Source organism: Somniosus microcephalus, chromosome 12, assembly GCF_052327205.1.
Source record: "Somniosus microcephalus isolate GS21.2 chromosome 12, FLI_Smic_1.0, whole genome shotgun sequence".
Lineage (NCBI taxonomy): Eukaryota > Metazoa > Chordata > Chondrichthyes > Squaliformes > Somniosidae > Somniosus > Somniosus microcephalus.
Genome location: NC_140998.1, coordinates 7,195,496 through 7,217,060, shown reverse-complemented (window position 1 = coordinate 7,217,060; position 21,565 = coordinate 7,195,496). Strand labels below are relative to the sequence as shown.

General features: G+C 48.7%; 1 protein-coding gene across 5 annotated transcripts in view; it reads right to left on the bottom strand.

Annotated features, from left to right (window-relative positions):
• atg2b (autophagy related 2B) overlaps positions 1–21,565 on the bottom strand; it is a 152,977-nt gene that overhangs the window by 17,232 nt on the left and 114,180 nt on the right. For 4 of the 5 annotated variants that reach the window (XM_086002549.1, XM_086002553.1, XM_086002552.1 and 1 more), the window contains exons 30-34: positions 13,685–13,893; positions 8,960–9,186; positions 7,474–7,606; positions 3,748–3,942; positions 1,913–2,014 (exon numbers count right to left, since the gene is read on the bottom strand). In XM_086002549.1, the coding sequence (XP_085858675.1) occupies positions 1,913–2,014; positions 3,748–3,942; positions 7,474–7,606; positions 8,960–9,186; positions 13,685–13,893 (866 nt within the window). Of the gene's footprint in view, positions 1–1,912; positions 2,015–3,747; positions 3,943–4,324; positions 5,113–7,473; positions 7,607–8,959; positions 9,187–13,684; positions 13,894–21,565 lie in introns of those variants that run through there. The other variant, XR_015080165.1, reaches the window with a different exon arrangement.

The window sequence follows — 21,565 nt, the reverse complement described above, 5'->3', positions numbered from 1 at the left end:
CGCTGACCCTTACTGGGGAACGGTCCCACAGGGACTGACTCTTACTGGGGAACGGTCCTACAGGCACTGACCCTTACTGAGGAACGGTCCTACAGGGACTGACCCTTACTGAGGAACGGTCCTACAGGCACTGACCCTTACTGGGGAACGGTCCTACAGGCACTGACCCTTACTGAGGAACGGTCCTACAGGCGCTGACCCTTACTGAGGAACGGTCCTACAGGCACTGACCCTTACTGGGGAACGGTCCTACAGGGACTGACCCTTACTGGGGAACGGTCCTACAGGCACTGACCCTTACTGGGGAACGGTCCTACAAGCACTGACCCTTACTGGGGAACGGTCCTACAGGCACTGACCCTTGCTGGGGAACGGTCCTACAGGCACTGACCCGTACTGGGGAACGGTCCTACAGGCACTGACCCTTACTGGGGAACAGTCCTACAGGCACTGACCCTTACTGAGGAACGGTCCTACAGGCACTGACCCTGACTGGGGAACGGTCCTACAGGCACTGACCCTTACTGGGGAACGGTCCTACAGGCGCTGACCCTTACTGGGGAACGGTCCTACAGGCACTGACCCTTACTGGGGAACGGTCCTGCAGGCACTGACCCTTACTGGGGAACGGTCCTACAGGCACTGACCCTTACTGCGGAACGGTCCTACAGGCACTGACCCTGACTGGGGAACGGTCCTACAGGCACTGACCCTTACTGGGGAACGGTCCTACAGGCGCTGACCCTTGCTGGGGAACGGTCCTACAGGCACTGACCCTTACTGGAGAACGGTCCTACAGGCACTGACCCTTACTGAGGAACGGTCCTACAGGCACTGACCCTGACTGGGGAACGGTCCTACAGGCACTGACCCTTACTGGGGAACGGTCCTACAGGCGCTGACCCTTGCTGGGGAACGGTCCTACAGGCACTGACCCTTACTGGGGAACGGTCCCACAGGCACTGACCCTTACTGGGGAACGGTCCTACAGGGACTGACCCTTACTGGGGAACGGTCCTACAGGCACTGACCCTTACTGGGGAACGGTCCTACAGGCACTGACCCTTACTGGGGAACGGTCCTACAGGCGCTGACCCTTACTGGGGAACGGTCCTACAGGCACTGACCCTTACTGGGGAACGGTCCTGCAGGCACTGACCCTTACTGGGGAACGGTCCTACAGGCGCTGACCCTTACTGGGGAACGGTCCTACAGGCACTGACCCTTACTGGGGAACGGTCCTACAGGCACTGACCCTTACTGGGGAACGGTCCTACAGGGACTGACCCTTACTGGGGAACGGTCCTACAGGCACTGACCTTTACTGGGGAACGGTCCCACAGGGACTGACCCTTACTGGGGAACGGTCCTACAGGCGCTGACCCTTACTGAGGAACGGTCCTACAGGGACTGACCCTTACTGGGGAACGGTCCTACAGGCACTGACCCTTGCTGGGGAACGGTCCTACAGGCACTGACCCTTGCTGGGGAACGGTCCTACAGGGACTGACCCTTACACTGAGGTTTGGATCCTACATGTACTGACTGCCTGGTGTCTGATTTCCATGCGCTCTTCCCAATCTTTACCCACTAAGCCATTGGGGAGACACTCAATTGCAGTTTAGGTTGAGGAGCCTTTTAGAACCACAGTGCCCAAGCACATGAGCAAGAGGTGCAATACATCCCTACCCATCATCAGATGCACTAATGGAGTGCAGAGTTGACCATTCAGGGGCAAGTCCTGTTGGTGAACCCACTCCTTTATACTGGTCAAGGGAATCTCTCCTCACAGCAAACCGTACACAGTCTCTTGGAAAGCGGAGGGTTAGTGTTTGGGTTTGGGTTAGAGTTAGAGTTTGGACAGTTTCTTCCCCTCCCAAAGCTGCATACTCCCAGTCTCAGTTTTACCAACCTGATCAATGTTTAGTCGAAGGGGCATAAGCGTGATGCGTAGACAGCACTCACGAGGCATCTGAGTGGAATCTGGACTCACATGTAAAGCCTTAATAGCTAGCTGAAGAAAAGATAGCGAAAGGTTAACGTAATTACTTAAATTACAAAGGGAATACTGTGTGCTGTAAACTCGGCTTGTATTTTCCTTGAGTTTAGAAGGTTGAAGGGTGATCTGATCGAAGTATTTAAAAGGAATTTGATCGGGTAGAGAGAAACTATTTCCTCTGGTGGGGGAATCCAGAACAAGGGGGCAGAACCTTCAAATTAGAGCTAGGCCGTTCAGGGGTGATGTCAAGAAGCATGTTTTCACACAAAGGGTAGTGAAAATCTGGAACCTTCTCCCCCAAAAGGCTCTGGATGCTGGGGGTCAATTGGAGCGGTCAAGACTGAGATCGACAGATTTTTGTTGGGTAACGCTATCAAGGGATATGGAGCAAAGGTAGTTAAATGGAGTTGAGGTGCAGATCGATCATGATCTAATAGTATGGCGGAGCAGGCCTGAGGGGCTGTATGGCCTCCCCCTCCTCCTACGTGTCGTGCTGTGTGTGCAGGTGGGCCACTGATTACTTGTGTAGTACAGTTTTACTATTTTTATAATCTGGTTGGGGTATAGTTCTCCGGGCACCGATGTTCCTCTCCACAAAGCACCGACTCAAGCTGGGATACATTTCTCAGTGCCAGCTGTCTCTGGTACCTCACTCATAGTCCCATTGCTCCTGCATGAACCGTAGCCAGGGAGTGAAGGGCATCAGAGGCGAATCTGATCCTGTCCTCATCCGACGACTGCGCGCGTGCACTTTTCAGCAGGGCGTCACTGAACGGCGATCGGGAGCAGGCAACCCAGCTGATTTATTTTACACCTTCCACCTAGGTGGCACGGAGGCCAGTGGCAACACCCCAACTGCTGCCTTGGTCGAGATTAGCCAAGACAGCAGGTTGTGCAATCAGTGGAACATAGGAACAGGAGGAGGCCAGCCAGCCCCTTGAGCCTGTTCCGCCATTCAACTAGATCATGGCTGATCGGTATCTTAACTCCATCTACCTGCCTTGGTTAACCCTTAATACCCTTACCTAACAAAAATCTATCAACCTCAGTTTTGAAATTTTCAATTGACCCCCAGCCTCAAGTTTTTTGATGGAGAGTGTTCCAGATTTCCAGAGGAAATAGTTTCTCTCTATCAAATCCTTTAATCATCTTAAACACCTCAATTAGATCACCCCTTATTCTATACTTGAGGGGATACAAGCCTAGTCTGTGCAACCTGACTTAAATCAACTGAGCGGCCTGCGGGTGGCACTGTCCAGGGAGAGTATAAATACTCGGGCATGGGCCCAGCTTGCGCAGGACATTCTTAACAGGAACTAGTGAAGGACACAACTAGACCTCCATGTTGTAAAACAGTTGATTAAAGCTTTGTTTAACGCTTAGACCAAGTGCCTCGTAGTTTTCTTACGTCACAACCTGTCCTCATAATTGAACCCTTTTAGCCCCAATATCATTCTGGTGAATCCGCACTGCACCCACTCCAAGGCCAATACTTGCTTCCTGAAGTTTGGTGCCCAGAACGCTGTACTCCAGATGCGGTCTAACCAGAGTTTCATATAATTGCTTTAGACAACATTGACAGAAACAATATTCAAGGCATCCAATTCTTTGGGCTCCACGCATTACACCCCTCCCCCACGCCCAGGCAAGAGGTCCGGTAGACAACCTTGCTGCCGAAGCGAGTTTGAAGGACCCCTTGTCTCCCGAGCTCACCGAACGGGATCCCTGCTCCCAAACCCGCGCCTCACCATGTTGGAATGGGCCTTTCTTGGTAACTCTTTGCTCGAGTACAAGTAGAGGAACTTGTTCATCTGGGATGTTGCGAGACGGTCTCGGATCTCGAGATCCTGGACTATGAAGACCTGCCGTGAGATGGGATGCTCTGTCGAACCTGGATCTACATTGTAACCTGTCTGAGGGTAAACTTCGTGCTGAAATTTCACCTTAAAAAAAAGAGGCATATAAGAGAGATACGTTGAGCATTAAAGGGTAAGCTCGGTGTCAAAATAAACTGCAAAAGGATTGTTACGGACTGCTACATTCTAGTGAAATAACACTCTGCATTGTTCAAATTGTAGCAGAGTGTCTGAGTGGTGTGATGGATTAAATACTGGCATTTTTGTACACAAGAGAAATGGACAGGACACCATGAATGGTGTTGAATGGCTGAGGATGAGGTTGAAAGCGTCCCGGAGTTTGTTTAGATTGAACGTTGAACTGCTGCAGAGCAGCAATCAACAAAGCTAGGTTAATTGTAGTCAAAACAGTGCAATATAAGTCAGAGGAAGCAATGATCAAATTGGACAGGGCTCTGATCAGACCCACCTTGAGCACGGTGTCCAGTTCTGGTCAGATTCACCGAAGGCACTGTGTCCAGTTCTGGTCTGATTCACCGCGGCCACTGTGTCCCGTTCTGGTCAGATTCACCTCAGGCACGGTGTCCAGTTCTGGTCAGACCCACCTCGAGCACTGTGTCCATTTCTGGTCAGACCCACCTCGAGCACTGTGTCCATTTCTGGTCAGGCCCACCTCGAGCACTGTGTCCAGTTCTGGTCAGACCCACCTTGAGCACGGTGTCCAGTTCTGGTCAGACCCACCTCGAGCACTGTGTCCATTTCTGGTCAGACCCACCTCGAGCACTGTGTCCATTTCTGGTCAGGCCCACCTCGAGCACTGTGTCCATTTCTGGTCAGGCCCACCTCGAGCACTGTGTCCAGTTCTGGTCAGACCCACCTTGAGCACAGTGTCCAGTTCTGGTCAGACCCACCTTGAGCACTGTGTCCAGTCCTGGTCAGACCCACCTTGAGCACTGTGTCCAGTCCTGGTCAGACCCACCTTGAGCACTGTGTCCAGTTCTGGTCAGACCCACCTTGAGCACTGTGTCCAGTTCTGGTCAGACCCACCTTGAGCACTGTGTCCAGTTCTGGTCAGACCCACCTTGAGCACTGGGTCCAGTTCTGGTCAGACCCACCTTGAGCACTGGGTCCAGTTCTGGTCAGACCCACCTTGAGCACTGGGTCCAGTGAAGAGCCACCAGGGTGATCCCGAGGGTCAGGGTCAGAGTTATGTGGAAAGACTGGAGAAACTGGGCTATTCAGCCTGGATATAAGCAGCTGAAGTTCTTAAGAGAATGGGAAAAGAGCAGGGCAAGGAAATACAAACAAACTAGTAAAATATAAATTTAGGAATGATATCAGGAAGTAGTACCTCACATAAAGAGCGACCAATATATGGAATGAACTCCCAGGTAATGGAAGGAAAACTCCACTCTAGGTGTCAGCTGTGGCTCAGTGGGTAGCACCCTCGCCTCTGAGTCAGCAGGCTGTGGGTTCAACAGCCCACTCCAAAGACTTGAGCACAAAATTGAGGATGACGCTCCAGTACAGTACTGAGGGAGTGCTGCACTGTCAGAGGGTCAGTATTGAGAGAGTGCTGCACTGTCAGAGGGTCAGTATTGAGGGAGTGCTGCACTGTCAGAGGGTCAGTATTGAGGGAGTGCTGCACAGTCAGAGGGTCAGCGCTGAGGGAGTGCTGCACTGTCAGAGGGTCAGTATTGAGAGTTGAGAGAGTGCTGCACTGTCAGAGGGTCAGTATTGAGGGAGTGCTGCACTGTCAGAGGGTCAGCATTGAGGGAGTGCTGCACTGTCGGAGGGTCAACGCTGAGGGAGTGCTGCACTGTCGGAGGGTCAGTATTGAGGGAGTGCTGCACTGTCGGAGGGTCAGTATTGAGGGAGTGCTGCACTGTCGGAGGGTCAGTATTGAGGGAGTGCTGCACTGTCGGAGGGTCAGTATTGAGGGAGTGCTGCACTGTCGGAGGGTCAGTATTGAGGGAGTGCTGCACTGTCGGAGGGTCAGTATTGAGGGAGTGCTGCACTGTCGGAGGGTCAGTATTGAGGGAGTGCTGCACTGTCGGAGGGTCAGTATTGAGGGAGTGCTGCACTGTCGGAGGGTCAGTATTGAGGGAGTGCTGCACTGTCGGAGGGTCAGTATTGAGGGAGTGCTGCACTGTCGGAGGGTCAGTATTGAGGGAGTGCTGCACTGTCGGAGGGTCAGTATTGAGGGAGTGCTGCACTGTCGGAGGGTCAGTATTGAGGGAGTGCTGCACTGTCAGAGGGTCAGTATTGAGGGAGTGCTGCACTGTCGGAGGGTCAGTATTGAGGGAGTGCTGCACTGTCAGAGGTGCCGTATTTCAGATGAGACGTTAAAACTGAGGCCCCGTCTGCCCTCTCAGGTGGACGTAAAAGATCCCACGGCCACTATTCGAAGAAGAGCAGGGGAGTTCTCCACAGTGACCTGGCCAATATTTATCCCTAAAATCACAAACAGATTATCTAGTTATTTATCTCAATGCTGTTTGTGGGATCTTGCTGTGTGCAAATTGCGAGAGACTTTTGGTTGTGAAGCCGCCTGATGTCATGAAAGATGCTATATAAATGCAAGTTCTTTCTTATTTTTTTTCTTTCTAATGGGTGACTTCAGGATCTTTTGCCGAATGGCCTTCCTCATTTTTAAGGGGAAGCTAGATACATACATGAGAGAGAAAGGAATAGAGGGATATGCTGACAGGGTGAGATGAAGAATGGTGGGAGGAGGCTCGTGTGGAGCATAAACACCGGCACAGACCTGTTGGGCCAAATTGTTTCTGTGTTGTAGACTCTTTGTAATAATTATCTTGTGATCTCACCTTTGGGACCTCAGTTCAAAACCAGCCCAGATTAATGTGATGAAAGTCGCCTCTCTTTGCTGCTTGTCCTCCACCTACCCACCCTGGGGGGGGGAATCAGGTGTCTGACAGACGTGGAAACCCATCACCATCCTCGAGTGTCTCTAAACCAACTGCTGAGAAACCCACACAAGTTAGCGTTTCTGTTTGCCCATCGTGGAGCGAACTCGTTCACGTGACACACTACACAAAGTGGCAAAAGGGAAGTGTAAACTCTCGGCCAGTATAATAGCAGCGGCAGCAGGGGGAGGTAGGAAGGTATTCACAGGAAAGAAAGAAAGACTTGCATTTCTTCACAGCCAATGAAGTATTTTTTGAAGTGCAGTCACTGTTGTAATGTAGGAAACGCGGCAGCCAATTTGCACACAGCAAGCTCCCACAAACAGCAACGCGATAGTGACCAGATAATTTGTTTTAGTGATGTTGGTTGAGGGATAAATATTGGTCAGGACACCGGGGAAAACTCCCCTGCTCTTCTTTGAAATAATGCCATGGGATCTTATACGTCCCCCCGAGGGGACAGATTAACGTCTCATCCGAAATACGGCACCTCCGACAGTGCAGCACTCCCTCAGTACTGCCCTGGAATGTCAGCCTAGATTTTTGTGCTCGAGTTTCTGGAGTGGGACTTGAACCCACAACCTTCTGAGTCAGAGGCGAGAGGCGGCCCACTGAGCCACAGCTGGCACTAGTGCGACCCACTGAGCCACCGCTGAAGCCAGAGCAGTTAAAGGACGCTTCAATCTCTCACCTTACTGAACTGAATCTCCATCAGGATGTCGTGATTTCTCCCGGGTCCGCCCTGAATGCGCCTGGCGGAACGGCCGTGTCGGGCTGAAGGCTGAGCTGGAGAGCCTTGGGAGGAGCTTGACGTTGATTTAGGACTACAAAAAAAGCAGTAGACGGGTACTTAAGTAAGCGCCATTGAATAGTCGTTCTGTATTAACGATAGTTTTAACTGAAGCCCAGTCCCATTTGAAAGGCTTTACTAGGAATTTACAGTTTCCTCTCACAAATTCAAGACTCAACTCAATGTCTCTGACTCTAAGTCCTTCTTCCCCAGGAACCCAAAAACTGAAACTCCTCACCTCCTTCAGTCTCCCTGTCCTCCTATAATCTACAGGCTTCTAAAACCCAAACTTGGGGTCACTGGATCACCACTTCCTGACTTACTTCATCTTCTCTCCTACTCTTTTCAATCTTAGTGATGTCTTGCACCTGGGTTTCTCAATATAATAATAAAGTACACATATTTTAGTGAATCAATGAATCACTCAACTCCTCCCCTAAAGAGCAGAGACACTTCCCTTCACCAGCAGACTCTTGCACATTCAGTACTTGTTGCCTCAAACACAGCTCACTAATGATTATTTCCCTGTTGCTTTCTGAAAGACACAATTCAGCCTCCGCAGCCCGCTGTGTGGAGTGGGGCTTGGTCGATCCTAGGCCTGGCTGATGTCACGGTCCCAGTTGCTTTCAATTGGGCTTCTACAGGATGCCTCTCTGTGTTGATGATGTGACTGGACTGGGTAGGCGGGGCGGAAACTCGACATGGCAGGTCTCAGTGGATGTTAGTCATTTGGATGTTGTACAGAGTGTATATATGTGTATGTATATTCCAAGTACGCCACTATTGTGTGTGTGTGTGTGTGCGTGTGTGTTATATTATGTGCACACACACATACAATAGTGGTGTACTTGGAACAAAAAGTACTATCAATCTCCTCCCTTCTTCTTAAACACTGTTGGTCTTCCCGTGGTCTGTTGCCACGGATATTGCTTGTTCCCTCCCATGTTTCCACCAACAGCGTCCTGTACTTCCCCACTTACTGCTCTTTCGGGAGGTTGGATGGCGGGCTGACACCCAGTAGTATTTCGTAAACAGCGACATCTACCGATGTATCTCTCTAACACGCACGCTCCCGCACGGATTTCACCCCACTAATACTGCTGTCACTAGGAGTTCAGGGTTAGGGTAATCCTAGTTGGAACATGAAAGATTCCTTCTTTGAACTGTGAAAAGAACCTCCACCATTATAATTAAAGGCTCTGGGAAGATCACATTGAGCTGTGGTGAAGCACAAATGGGTACAGGCCTGTCACTGCTGGTGGGAGTTTGAGGCAATGGATTATCACAACACCTTAAAACACATTAGCCCAGTCTGAATTTTGCTACAGCTGCCAATGCGCTGAACAAGCCCAGCGACAACATTGGCCATCAGTGACAGGGAACTCACATTGTGCTTTTAACTGGGGAACGTGCAGAGAGGGCTGTTCCGAAGTCCCTTCCACCATACAAGTGCCACACGACCGAGATCTCCTTTACCACGTATCGGATCTCCGGGATTGGGAGGTGCAGCGGTGCTTTGCTTGTGTCCATCTTCTTGACCGGTAGCGTGAAGTGTTCATCTTTGATCAGAATCGGTCCGGAGATCAGCATCTTCACTACAGGCTCGGTCTCTCTCTGCAAGACAAGACAGATAATTCCTTTAAGAACCTCAGACATAACCACCTAGAAGAATGTGGGCAGCAGGCACATGCGAACACCACCACCTCCAAGTCACACACCATTCTGATTTGGAAATATATCGCTGTTCCTTCATCGTCGCTGGGTCAAAATCCTGGAACTCCCTCCCGAACAGCACTGTGGGAGCACCTTCACCACACGGACTGCAGCGGTTCAAGGCGGCGGCTCACCACCACCTTCTCAAGGCCTTGCCAGCGACGCCCACAATAAGAATAAAAAATAAATTTTAAAATGACACTGCACATGAGGCTAACCTACCGCCAATAAAACACTGATCACTCAAGAAAGTCTTTTTCCTGATCGGAATAAGATGGGGGTTTCACTGCCCCTCCCTCAGACAATCCCTCAGGATTGCACACTGTGTTTACCACTTTTTCCTCCCCATCCATCCTTGCTGGGATATGGTACCGTACATAGGAACAGGAGTTGGCCATTCAGCCCCTCTAGCCTGTTGCGCCAATCAATGAGATCGTGGCTGGTGTGCACCTGAGCTCCATTCCATGATTCTGCGAGTGCTGCCCACCCTTCTGTACCTTGTTACAAGTGGCCATTCTTCATGTGTCAGCCAAGACACCGAGTGCCGTCTGGTTATTCAATAGTGGAAAGCATCAGAGCGGAGCCGGTTTCTTTCCCTGCCCAAGCAGCAGCTCACCTGCAATTTGCAGCAGGGGTCACTGGACAGTCAGCGGGGGCAGGAACCCAGGCTGACTTCCCTCCTTCCTTAACCCGGGGGGCTGAGGCCAGTTGGAGCATCCCGACTGCTGCTCCGGCTGGGGGTCAGTAAAGAACATAGGAACAGGAGAAGGCCATTCCGCCCCTCGAGCCTACTCCGCCGTTCAATGGGATCATGGCTGATCTGTGACTTAACTCCATACACACGCCTTTGGCCCAAGGGAGATGCATTGCTGGTCATCTTCCAAAATTCTATAGACTCTGGAACAGTTCCCATGGATTGGAGGGTAGCTAATGTAACCCCACTATTCAAAAAAGGTGGTAGAGAGAAAACGGGGAATTATAGACTGGTAAGCCTGACATCAGTAGTGGGGAAAATGCTAGAGTCCATTATAAAAGTTGTAATAGCAGAGCACTTGGAAGGCAGTGACAGGATCGGACAAAGTCAACATGGATTTACAAAAGGCAAATCGTGCTTGACTAATCTACTGGAATTGTTTGAGGGTGTAACTGGTAGAATAGATAAGGGAGAACCAGTGGATGTGGTGTATTTGGACTTTCAGAAGGGTTTCGATAAGGTCCCGCATAAGAGATTGGCGTGTAAAGTTAAAGCACATGGGATTGGGAGCAAGGTACTGACTTGGGTAGAGAACTGGTTGGCAGACAGGAAGCAAAGAGTTGGAATAAACGGGTCTTTTTCCGAGTGGCAGGCAGTGACTAGTGGGGTACCGCAGGGATCGGTCCTTGGACCCCAGCTATTCACAATATATATTAATGATCTAGACAAGGGAACTAGATGTAACATCTCCAAGTTTGCAGACGACACAAAGCTGGGTGGGCGTGTGTGCTGTGAGGAGGATGCCGAGAAACTCCAGTATGATTTGGACAGGTTGGGTGATTGGGCAGATGCAGTATAATGTGGATAAATGCGAGGTTATCCACTTTGGTGGCAAAAACAGGAAGGCAGATTATTATCTGAACAGCAATAGATTGGGAAAAGGGGAAGTGCAATGAGACCTGGGTGTCCTTGTGCACCAGTCGCTGAAGGTAAGCATGCAGGTGCAGCAGGCGGTTAAGAAGGCAAATGGAATGTTGGCCTTCATAGCGAGAGGATTCGAGTACAGGAGCAAAGATGTCTTGCTGCAGTTGTACAGGGCCTTGGTGAGACCACACCTTGAGCATTGTGTGCAGTTTTGGTCGCCTTATCTGAGGAAGGATGTTCTTGCCATGGAGGGAGTGCAGCGAAGATTCACCAGACTGATACCTGGGATGGCAGGAATGACGTATGAAGAGAGATTGGGTCGATTAGGCTTATATTCACTAGAGTTTAGAAGAATGAGAGGGGATCTCATTGAAACTTATAAAATTCTAACAGGACTAGACAGACTAGATGCAGGAAGGATGTTCCCGATGGCAGGGGAGTCCAGAACCAGGGGTCATAGTCTAAGGATAAGGGGTCGTCTTCTTCTTAGGCAGTCCCTCGGAACCGAGGATGACTTGCTTCCACACTAAAAATGAGTGCGCAGGTGTTCGTGGATTTGGATAAGGGGTAGGCCATTTAGGACAGAGATGAGGAGGAATTTCTTCACCCAGAGTGGTGAACCTGTGGAATTCTCTACCACAGAAGGCAGTGGAGGCCAACTTATTAAATATATTCAAGAAGGAGTTAGATATATTTCTTAAGGCTAAAGGGATCAAGGGATATGGGGAGAAGGCAGGGACAGGGTACTGAGTTTGGATGATCAGCCATGATCGCATTGAATGGTGGAGCAGGCTCGAGGGGCCGAATGGCCTACTCCTGCTCCTATCTTCTATGTTTCTATATCCCTTAATGCCTATGGTTAACAGAAAGCGATCAATCTCAGATTTAAAATTAACAATTGATCTAGCATCAATTGCCGTTGAAATTTGGAAGAGAGTTCCAAACTTCTACCACCCTGTGTGTGTAGAAGTGTTTCCTAATTTCACTGCTGAAAGGTCTGGCTCGAATGTTTAGACATTGCCCCCAGTCCTAGACTCCCCAACTAACGGAAATAGTTTCTCTCTATCCACCCTATCAGTTCCCTTAATATCTGGACAACTTCGATAAGATCACCCCTTAACCTTCTAAATTCCAGGGAATACAACCCTAATTTGTGTAATCTCTCCTTGTAACTTAACCCTTGAAGTCCGGGTATCATTCTGGTAAATCTACGCTGCACTCCCTCCAAGGCCAATATCTCCTTCCTAAGGTGTGGTGCCCAGAACTGCTCCCAGTGCTCCAGGTGTGGTCTAACCAGGGCTTTGTACAGCTGCAGCACGACTTCTACCCCCTTGTATTCTAGTCCTCTAGATATACAGGCCAGCATCCCATTAGCCTTTTTGATTATTTTCTGTACCTGTTCATGACATTTTAATGATCTCTGTACCTGGACCCCCAAGTCTCTTTGGACCTCCACTGTTTTTAGCTTTTCACCATTTAGAAAGTACCCTGTTCGATCCTTTTTAGGTCCAAAGTGGATGACCTCACATTTGCCAACATTAAAATCCATTTGCCACAGTTTTGCCCATTCACTTAATCTGTCAATATCCCTTTGTAATGTTATGTTTCCGCCTACACTTCCACCTATCTTTGTGTCATCGGCAAATTTCGATACATGACTTTCTATGCCATCATCGAAAAGAAAGAAAGGCTTCCATTTGTATCGTGCCTTTCATGACTTCAGGACGTCCCAAAGCACTTTACAACCAATGAAGTACTTTTGAAGTGTAGTCGCTGTTGTAGTATAGGAAACGTGGCAGCCAATTTGCACACAGCAAGATCCCACAAACAGTAATGAGATAAATGACCACCCATGGCTGTTTTAGTGATGTTGGTTGAGAGATAAATATTGGCCCAGGAAACTGAGGATAACTCTTCTTCGAATAGTGCCGTGGATCTTTTATGTCCGCTTGAGAGGGCAGACGAGGCCTCAATTTAATGTCTCATCAAAAAGACGACACCTCTGACAGTGCAGCACTCCCTCAGTTTTGCACTGGGAGTGTCAGCCTGGATTATAGGTTCAAGTCCCTGGAGTGGGGCTTGAACCCACGACCTTCTGACTCAGAGGCAAGAGTGCCACCCACTGAGCCACGATGAGGGATGGAATCTGGGAGTTTCTCGGTTACCCAACGGACATGGAGCGAGTGTAGCGAAGATTCACCAGACTGATACCTGGGATGGCAGGAATGACGTATGAGGAGAGATTGGGTCGATTGGGCTTATACTTGCTGGAGTTTAGAAGAGAGGGGATCTCATTGAAACTTATAAAATTCTAACAGGACTAGACAGACCAGATGCAGGAAGGATGTTCCCGATGGCGGGGGAGTCCAGAACCAGGGGTCACAGTCTAAGGATATGGGATAAGCCATTTAGGACTGAGATGAGGAAGAATTTCTTCACCCAGAGAGTGGTGAACCTGTGGAATTCTCTACCACAGAAGGCAGTTGAGGCCAATTCATTAAATATATTCAAGAAGGAGTTAGGTATATTTCTTAAGGCTAAAGGGATCAAGGGATATGGGGCGAAAGCAGGGACAGGGTACTGAGTTTGGATGATCAGCCATGATCTTATTAAGTGGTGGAGCAGGCTCGAGGGACCGAATGGCCTACTCCTATCTTCTATGTTTCTATGACCGTGCAATTACCCACTGATTTCATTTTGCCACCTTACACTGAAGTCTGATCGAAATCTTTTCATTTCCCTCAGGCACCAGCAGTTTTTTTTTCCCCTTTCAGCACTTACCGTGACCGCCATCTTTGGCGCCTCCAGGATGCAGAAGTCCTCGCTCTCGGGATGCTCACTGGGGAAGGTGGTGTAGGCCACATGATGCTCAGGGAGGATCATGGTGGAACCCAGGCTCTGCTCCTGCGAAGAACCTCCACTCTCATCAGGGAAGAGGAAAAGGTCGGAGCGGGCCGGCTCTCGTTCCTGAATGAGGTCATCGTAGATCCCTGAAGACCAGACATGGGTAAAAGGAAGATTGATTGTTGCCAGAGCACCCACTATTTGCACCCTTACTTTCCTCAGTAACCTAGGATGCATCCCATCCGGACCAGATGACTTTTCTACTTTGAGCACCGTTTAAGTACCACCTTTATCTATTTTTATCCTATCCAATATCGCTATTATCTCCTCCTTTATTGCTATATATTGACTGCATCTGTCTTCACTGGAGAAGAGGATGCGAAGTCCTCATTTAGTGCCTCAGCTATGCCCTCTGCCTCCACAAGATTTCCCTTTTGGTGCAGGAACGGGAGGGCAAATTATTATTTAAATGGCAATAGATTGGGAGAGGGGGAAGTACAGAGAGACCTGGGTGTTCTTGTACACCAGTCACTGAAGGCGAGCATGCAGGTGCAACAGGCGGTCAAGAAGGCAAACGGTATGCTGGCCTTCATAGCAAAAGGGTTAGAATACAGGAACAGGGATACCTTGCTGCAGCTGTACAGGGCACTGGTGAGACCACACCTCGAGTACTGTGTACAGTTTTGGTCGCCTCATCTGAGGAAGGATGTTCTTGCCATGGAGGGGGTGCAGCGGCGATTCACCAGGCTGATACCAGGAATGGCGGGAATGACCTATGAGGAGAGACTATGTAGTTTAGGGATGTACACACTGGAGTTTAGAAGATTGAGAGGGGACCTCATAGAAGTGTATAAAATTCTGACAGGTCTAGACAGACTGGATGCAGAAGGAATGTTTCCCTTGGCGGGTGAGAACAGAACTAGAGGACATAATTTAAGGATAAGGGCTAAACCATTTAGGACAGAGATGAGGGGGAATTTCTTCACTCAGAGAGTGGTGAACCTGTGGAACTCATTGCCACAGAGGGCAGTGTACGCCAGCTCATTAAATATATTTAAGAGGGAATTAGATATATTTCTACGGGCAAAAGGGGTTAAGGGTTACGGAGAGAAGGCGGGGACGGGATACTGAATTAAAGGATCAGCCATGATCTCATCGAATGGCGGAGCAGGCACGAAGGGCCGAATGGCCTACTCCTGCTCCTATCTTCTATGTATCTATGTATCTATGTCCCTAATCGGCCCACCCTTCCTTTGTCTACCCTTTCACTATTTATATGTTTATTAAAAACTTTTGAGTTCTGCTATGTTAGCTGCTGATCTATTCTCATACTCTCTCTTTGCCCCTCTTATTTCCTTTTTCAATTCTCCTCTTTACTTTCTGTGTACAGCTGGTTCTCTACCATATTATTAACCTGACAACGATGAGTCAGCCTACAGGGAGGAGGTCCAGCATCTCGTGAAGTGGTGCGCCGATAACAACCTGGCCCTGAACATCAAGAAAACCAAAGAAATCATTGTGGACTTCAGGAAGTCTAAAGGCGGAAGCCACACCCCCATCCACATCAATGGGGCTGTGGTGGAAAGGGTGGACAGCTTTAAGTTCCTCGGAGTCCACATCACGGAAGACCTCTCCTGGTCCCTCAATACCTCCTCTCTGGTGAAGAAGGCCCAGCAGCACCTATATTTCCTAAGGAGGCTGAAGGGATGTAACCTGTCACCCCTGATCCTCTCTAACTTTTACCGCTGCACAATAGAGAGCATCCTGACGAACTGTATCACAGTATGGTATGGCAGCTGTAGCTACTATGACCGGAAAGCCCTGCAGCGGGTAGTCAAAACTGCCCAACGCATTACCGGCACCTGGCTACCGACCATAGAGCACATATACCAGAAACGCTGTTTACGGAGGTCACGGTCCATCATCAAAGACCCTACCCACCCCACCCACAGTCTGTTCGCCCTCCTGCCATCTGGGAGACGCTACAGATGCATTCGCACCCGAACGACCAGATTTAGGAACAGCTTCTTTCCCAGGGCTGTCATCCTACTGAACTCCACAAATAAACTCTAAAGCCTGCACATCTGCCAATGCACTTTATTATGGTTATGTTTATGTTAATGTATTACAAGCCAAATGTATGTTGAATGTTTAAATGTCTTAATCCAAATGTACACTCTCGGGAGCCGCAAGCCTACATTTCGTTGTACTGCACTAACAATGACAATAAAAGTTGATTTGATTTGATTAATCCTCCTTTTTCTGTTTCATTTTAATCTCAATTTCATTAGACATCCAGGGAGCTCTAGCTTTGGATGCTCTTCCTTTCCCCCTCATTGAAATGTGTCTAGACCGTACCCGAATTAAAAATCAGACTACAATTTCATGAGGTGACTCCCTATGTATCTGATTTAAGCTCGAGTGCAAAACTGATGTAATGGACAAAATCTAGCAGAACCTACTCCCCTCCCGAATCATAGAATACAGCACAGAAGGAGACCATTTGACCCATTGTGCCTCTGCTTGCTCTTTGACCAACATAATATCTGGAATGTTTACGGATATATTCAACCGTTCACTGTACGAGTCTGTAGTCCCCACCCACTTCAAGATGACATTGGTTATTCCAGTCCCCCAAAAAACGAATGTAGCCTGTTTAAACGACTACCGCCCCATAACACTCACTTCTGCCATCATGAAGTGCTTTGAGGCTGGTCAAAACCCACATCAACTCCTTACTAACTGACACACTGGACCCACTCCAATTTGCCTACTGCCCAAACAGACCTAGGGATGATACCATCGCCACTGTACTGCACACTGCCTTATCACACCTGGATAAGAGGAACACCTATGTGAGAATGTTGTTCATTGATTATAGTTCAGCATTCAATACCATTATCCCCTCCAAGCTTGTCAACAAGCTCAGTGAGCTAGGACTTAACACCTCCCTATGCAACTGGATCCTGGACTTCCTGACGGGCAGACCCCAGGTGGTGAAAATAGGCAGTAATACCTCCTCCACACTGATCCTGAACACGGGAGCTCCCCAGGGTTGTGTGCTCAGCCCCCTTCTGTACTCCCTGTTTACTCACGATTGCGTGGCCACGCACAACTCCAACTCCATCATCAAGTTTGCTGATGACACTACCGTTGTAGGCCTGATCACAGATGGCGACGAGACAGGCTACAGGGAGGAGGTAAGAGCCCTAGCAGAATGGTGCAAGTACAACAACCTCTCCCTCAACATCAGCAAAACAAAGGAGATGATCGTGGACTACAGGAAGCGGCAGGGGGAGGGACACACCCCAATCTACATCGAAGGGGCTGAGGTGGAGAGTGTCAGCAGCTTCAAATTCCTGGGTGTATTCATTACGGAGGTCCCATCACATCGATGTTGTAACCAAGAAGGCATGCCAACGCCTGTTCTTCCTCAGGAGACTGAAGAAATTTGGAATGGCCCCCCAGATTCTCACCAACTTCTACCGGTGCACCATCGAGAGTATCCTGTCCGGCTGCATCACTACCTGGTATGGCAACTGCACCGCCACAGACCGCAAGGCTCTACAGATGGTAGTGAAAGCTGCACAACACACTATAGGAATTAAACTACCTGCTGTGCAGGATATCTACCCAGAGAGGTGCCGGGGGAAGGCCCTGAGAATCATTAAAGACGCGAGTCACCCCAGCCACAACCTCTTCGCCCTGCTCCCGTCCGGTAAGAGATACCGAAGCATACGGTCTCGTACCAACAGGTTTCGAAACAGCTTCTACCCCCAGGTCATAAGACTCATGAACGATTAATTTATTATTATTTATTACTGCTGTTTTATTTATTATTACTGTCTTTCTATTAGTATTTCTATTAGTATTTTTATCATTGTTATGCCGTATTTATTCCAATGTTGGGAGGACTCGTAAAAATCAACATTTCATTGTGCAGTACACACGTCTGCTGCATATATGACAAATAAAAAAAAATTGAATTGAATTGAATGCGCTGCCTGAAAGGGCGGTGGAAGCAGATTCAATAATAAATTTCAAAAGGGAATTGGATAACTACTTGAAGGGAGAAATTTGCAGGGCTATGGGGAAAGAGCAGGGGGAGTGGGACTAATTAGCCAGCTCTTCCAAAGAGCCGGTACAGGCACGATGGGCCGAATGGCCTCCTTCTGTGCTGTATGATTCTATGTGAGTCTGAACCCATGGCCCCCCAGGCACCCAAATTCTCCATCCAAGCTGTGCTGTTGTGGTGAAAGAGGCCAAAGGAGGAAGGGGGAAGAAAATGCGAGGGGAAAATCTTTCACGAACTGACCCCACATATTACATCTGGTCACAAAGGTGGGGAGGAACTGCTCAGATGCTTTCTTGGCCGCACTGACTAGCAATACAAATGCCACGCCGATGGCCATTCATTGCCTTGCGTCTGTCCAAGTGTTGCCTTGCTAGTAATTAGTGTTGCCTCTGGGTGGCAGTAATGTAATGTACATGCAGGATTCGGGCAATACATACAACGTATACAGAATGTGTTGTGGCCAGACGATGGCGACAGGGCATGTGGTGCCGTATGGCTGAATACTGATGATGGGAATAGATTCTAGTTGGAGAAAAGCCAAAGCTGAGCTGGGGGACCGTGCACAGTAAGGGCGTGAGGAGTGGCAACAGATAACTGCTGAAGCTGGCAGAACACAAGAACATAAGAGATAGGAGCAGGAGCAGGCCATTCGGCCCCTCGAGCCTGCTCCGTCATTCAATGGGCCAGAAATTCGCGGCCAAAGGCGTGAGTGCGCTCGGGGTACTCACGCATCTGGCCGTTGGAAATGCCGGCGTTCAGCATGAACAGCGCATGCGGGGAACGCCGGCATTTCCAGACCTTGAGCGCGTGCGACTGCACAGGCAGCGCTTGCGCAGTGAACTTCGTAGATTTCATTCATGAAATCCGTGAGGGTAAGTCCTCAGAAGTTACACTTGAAAAAAGCAAGTGTAAAGTGGTTCATTGGCTGCGGAGGAAGAAACATTTTATCGTGGAGCTTCTGAAATGCAATATTTTTGTTTGGGAAAGGGAGGGAAGTTATTTTAAGAAATTTTAAGTAAGTTTTAAAGTTAAAATTTTTTTTTTTTTTTTTATAAAAAGGGTTTTCAGAACGGTAGGTAGAAGGAGCAATTGTGGCTGTGTGAATGGAATGTGAGAATGAGTTATGTATGTATGTCCACATATATTCCTTTACATATATGTATGTATGTTTTATATTCCTTTACTAATGTGTATGAATGTATGTTTTTAATTATGATTTTCAAATAAGTTACTTTCTCTGAAAGTCATAATTAAATAATACATTCATACACATAAGTAAAGGAATATATACATAACACGCAAAGGAATATATACAGACATACATACTTTCAGAAGCTCCACGATAAGAAATATCTTCCTCCGCAGCCTCTGTACCCATGCTTTTTTCATGTGTAAGTTGTAATGACTGGACCTCACTGAAAGCAGTAATGAAAGCGGCGAATTATACTGCGCACGCGCTGCCTGTGCAGTCGCACGCGTTCTGCCTCTGAACCCCTTCGTTCAGAGGACAGGAAATGCCGGTTTTCCCCAAAAGCACTGTGCATGCTGAAAACCGGCATTTCATCCGGCCAGATGCGTAAGTACCCCGACCGTACTCGCGCAGTTGGAAGGGAATTACTGGGCCAACATTTTACATGTCAATAAAATGAAAAATTTAACAATTGCACGACTTGCCCCCTCGCATCTGCGACTGAGGGTCCAAGGAGGTGCATTGCGCAAGAGGTCATCATCGTACGTATCCTCACACTGTTCCCTTTGGGGAACTGTATGAAGTGGTGGAAGGATTTATGGCCGTGATTAACGCTCATTCCGTGACCATAACCATCTTTGAACCAGCCATTAGGGTGGTTAGTCCTATGGCGGGAGGGTTTTACGGGATCCCACAACCCATCTGAGGGGGGGGGGGCCACCAACACCCACGGACGCAAGTATCCCGCTGGATGTCCACCCAGAATTTAAAGTTGGAACTCCGACTCCACTTGCCGGGACTGTCTGGAGTGGGGTTCAAAACCCTACTCCTTCTGGCCCAGCGGCGGGGATGCTTACTGCTACGCAAAAGGCCCACTCCGCACAAAAGGTGACACCCATACGTTTCCTGCGCCTTTTCCCTCCCCGTGACTGGAACCCTATGCTGCCATTTCACGTTGCTAATCGGATTGGGCCTTTGTCATAGCGGTAGGATCCCCGCCGCTGGGCCAGATCAGGGTAGGGTTTCGAACCCCGCTCCAGACAGTCCCGGCAAGTGGAGTCGGAGCTCCGGCTCTAAATTCTGGGTTGACATCCAGTGGGATATTTGCGTCCGTGGGTGTGGGTGGCCCCCCCTCCTTGTATAGCTTGTGGGAGCCCGTAAAACCCTCCCGCCATAGGACTAACCGCCCTAATGGCTGGTTCAAAGATGGTTACGGTCACGGAATGAGCGTTAATCACGGCCATAAATCCTTCCACCACTTCATACAGTTCCCCAAAGGGAACAGTGTGAAGACACGTATGACGTCGACATTGCTAAATAAATAAATGGAATTAAAAAAATTCTTTTAGGGCTTTTAAAAGTCTTTAAATTGCTTTAATTCTCTTTAAAACTACTTCAGATTACTCAAAATAATGTAAACATTTTAAAAAGTTTATAAAAGTTACCAAAATCTTCAAAAAACTTCCAAAAACCTATTTAAACTGCTGCTTTGCATGTAAAAATGCTTAGCAGCTTGACAGAAACATTGGGGGCGTGTCCAGTGAAACTGAGACCTCAAGGGGCGTGTCTCACTTACACTGCACGCTCCTGGCTTCGCGCTGGCTGCACTCCTGGGCGGCGTGACGTCATACGCTGCCCGGGATTCTTCTTTTTCATTCACCAAGTCCAGGCGTCCCTGGAGCTGTTCGTCAGTAGCGCGGGGTAAGTGTAAATACGGGGCTTGCACGCGCTGCAAGCCCCGTTCTGGAATTTCTGGCCCAATAAAATCATGGCTGATCTTCGACCTCAACTCCACTTTCCCGCCTGATCCCCAGATCCCTTAATTCCCCATGAATCCAAAAATCTATCGACCACAGCTTTGAATATACTCAATGACTGAGCCTCCACAGCCCTCTGGGGTAGAGAATTTCAATGATTCACCACCCCGAGTGAAGAAATTCCTCTTGTCTCAGTCCTAAATGGCCGACCCCTTATCCTGAGATTATGCCGCCTAGTTCTAGACTCCCCAGCCAGTGGAAACAGCCTCTCCGCATCTACCCCGTCAACGTCAAACCCCCTCAGAATCTTATGTTTCAATGAGATCACCTCTCATTCTTTTAAACTCCAGAGAGTATCGGCCCATTCTACTCAATCTCGCATCATAGGACGGCCCTCTCATCCCAGGAATCAATCTAGTGAAACTTTGTTGATAAGAAAACCCAAATTGTGCACAGTATTCCAGGTGTGGTCTCACCAAAGCCTGTAGAATTATAGCAAGACTTCCTTACTCATGTATTCCAACCTCCTTGCAATAAAGACCAACATGCAATTTGCCTTCCTAATTGCTTGCCGTACCTGCATGCTAACTTTCCTGTATGAGGACACCCAAATCTCTCTGAACACCAACATTTAATAGTTTGTCACCATTTAAAAATATTCTGTTTTTCTATTCTTCCTACCAAAGTGAATAACCTCACATTATACTCAATCTGCCCCCTTATTGCCCACTCACTTAACCTGTCTATATCCCTTTGCTCTTTAAAGTCATAGTCATAGAGTTTTACAGCACAGAAAG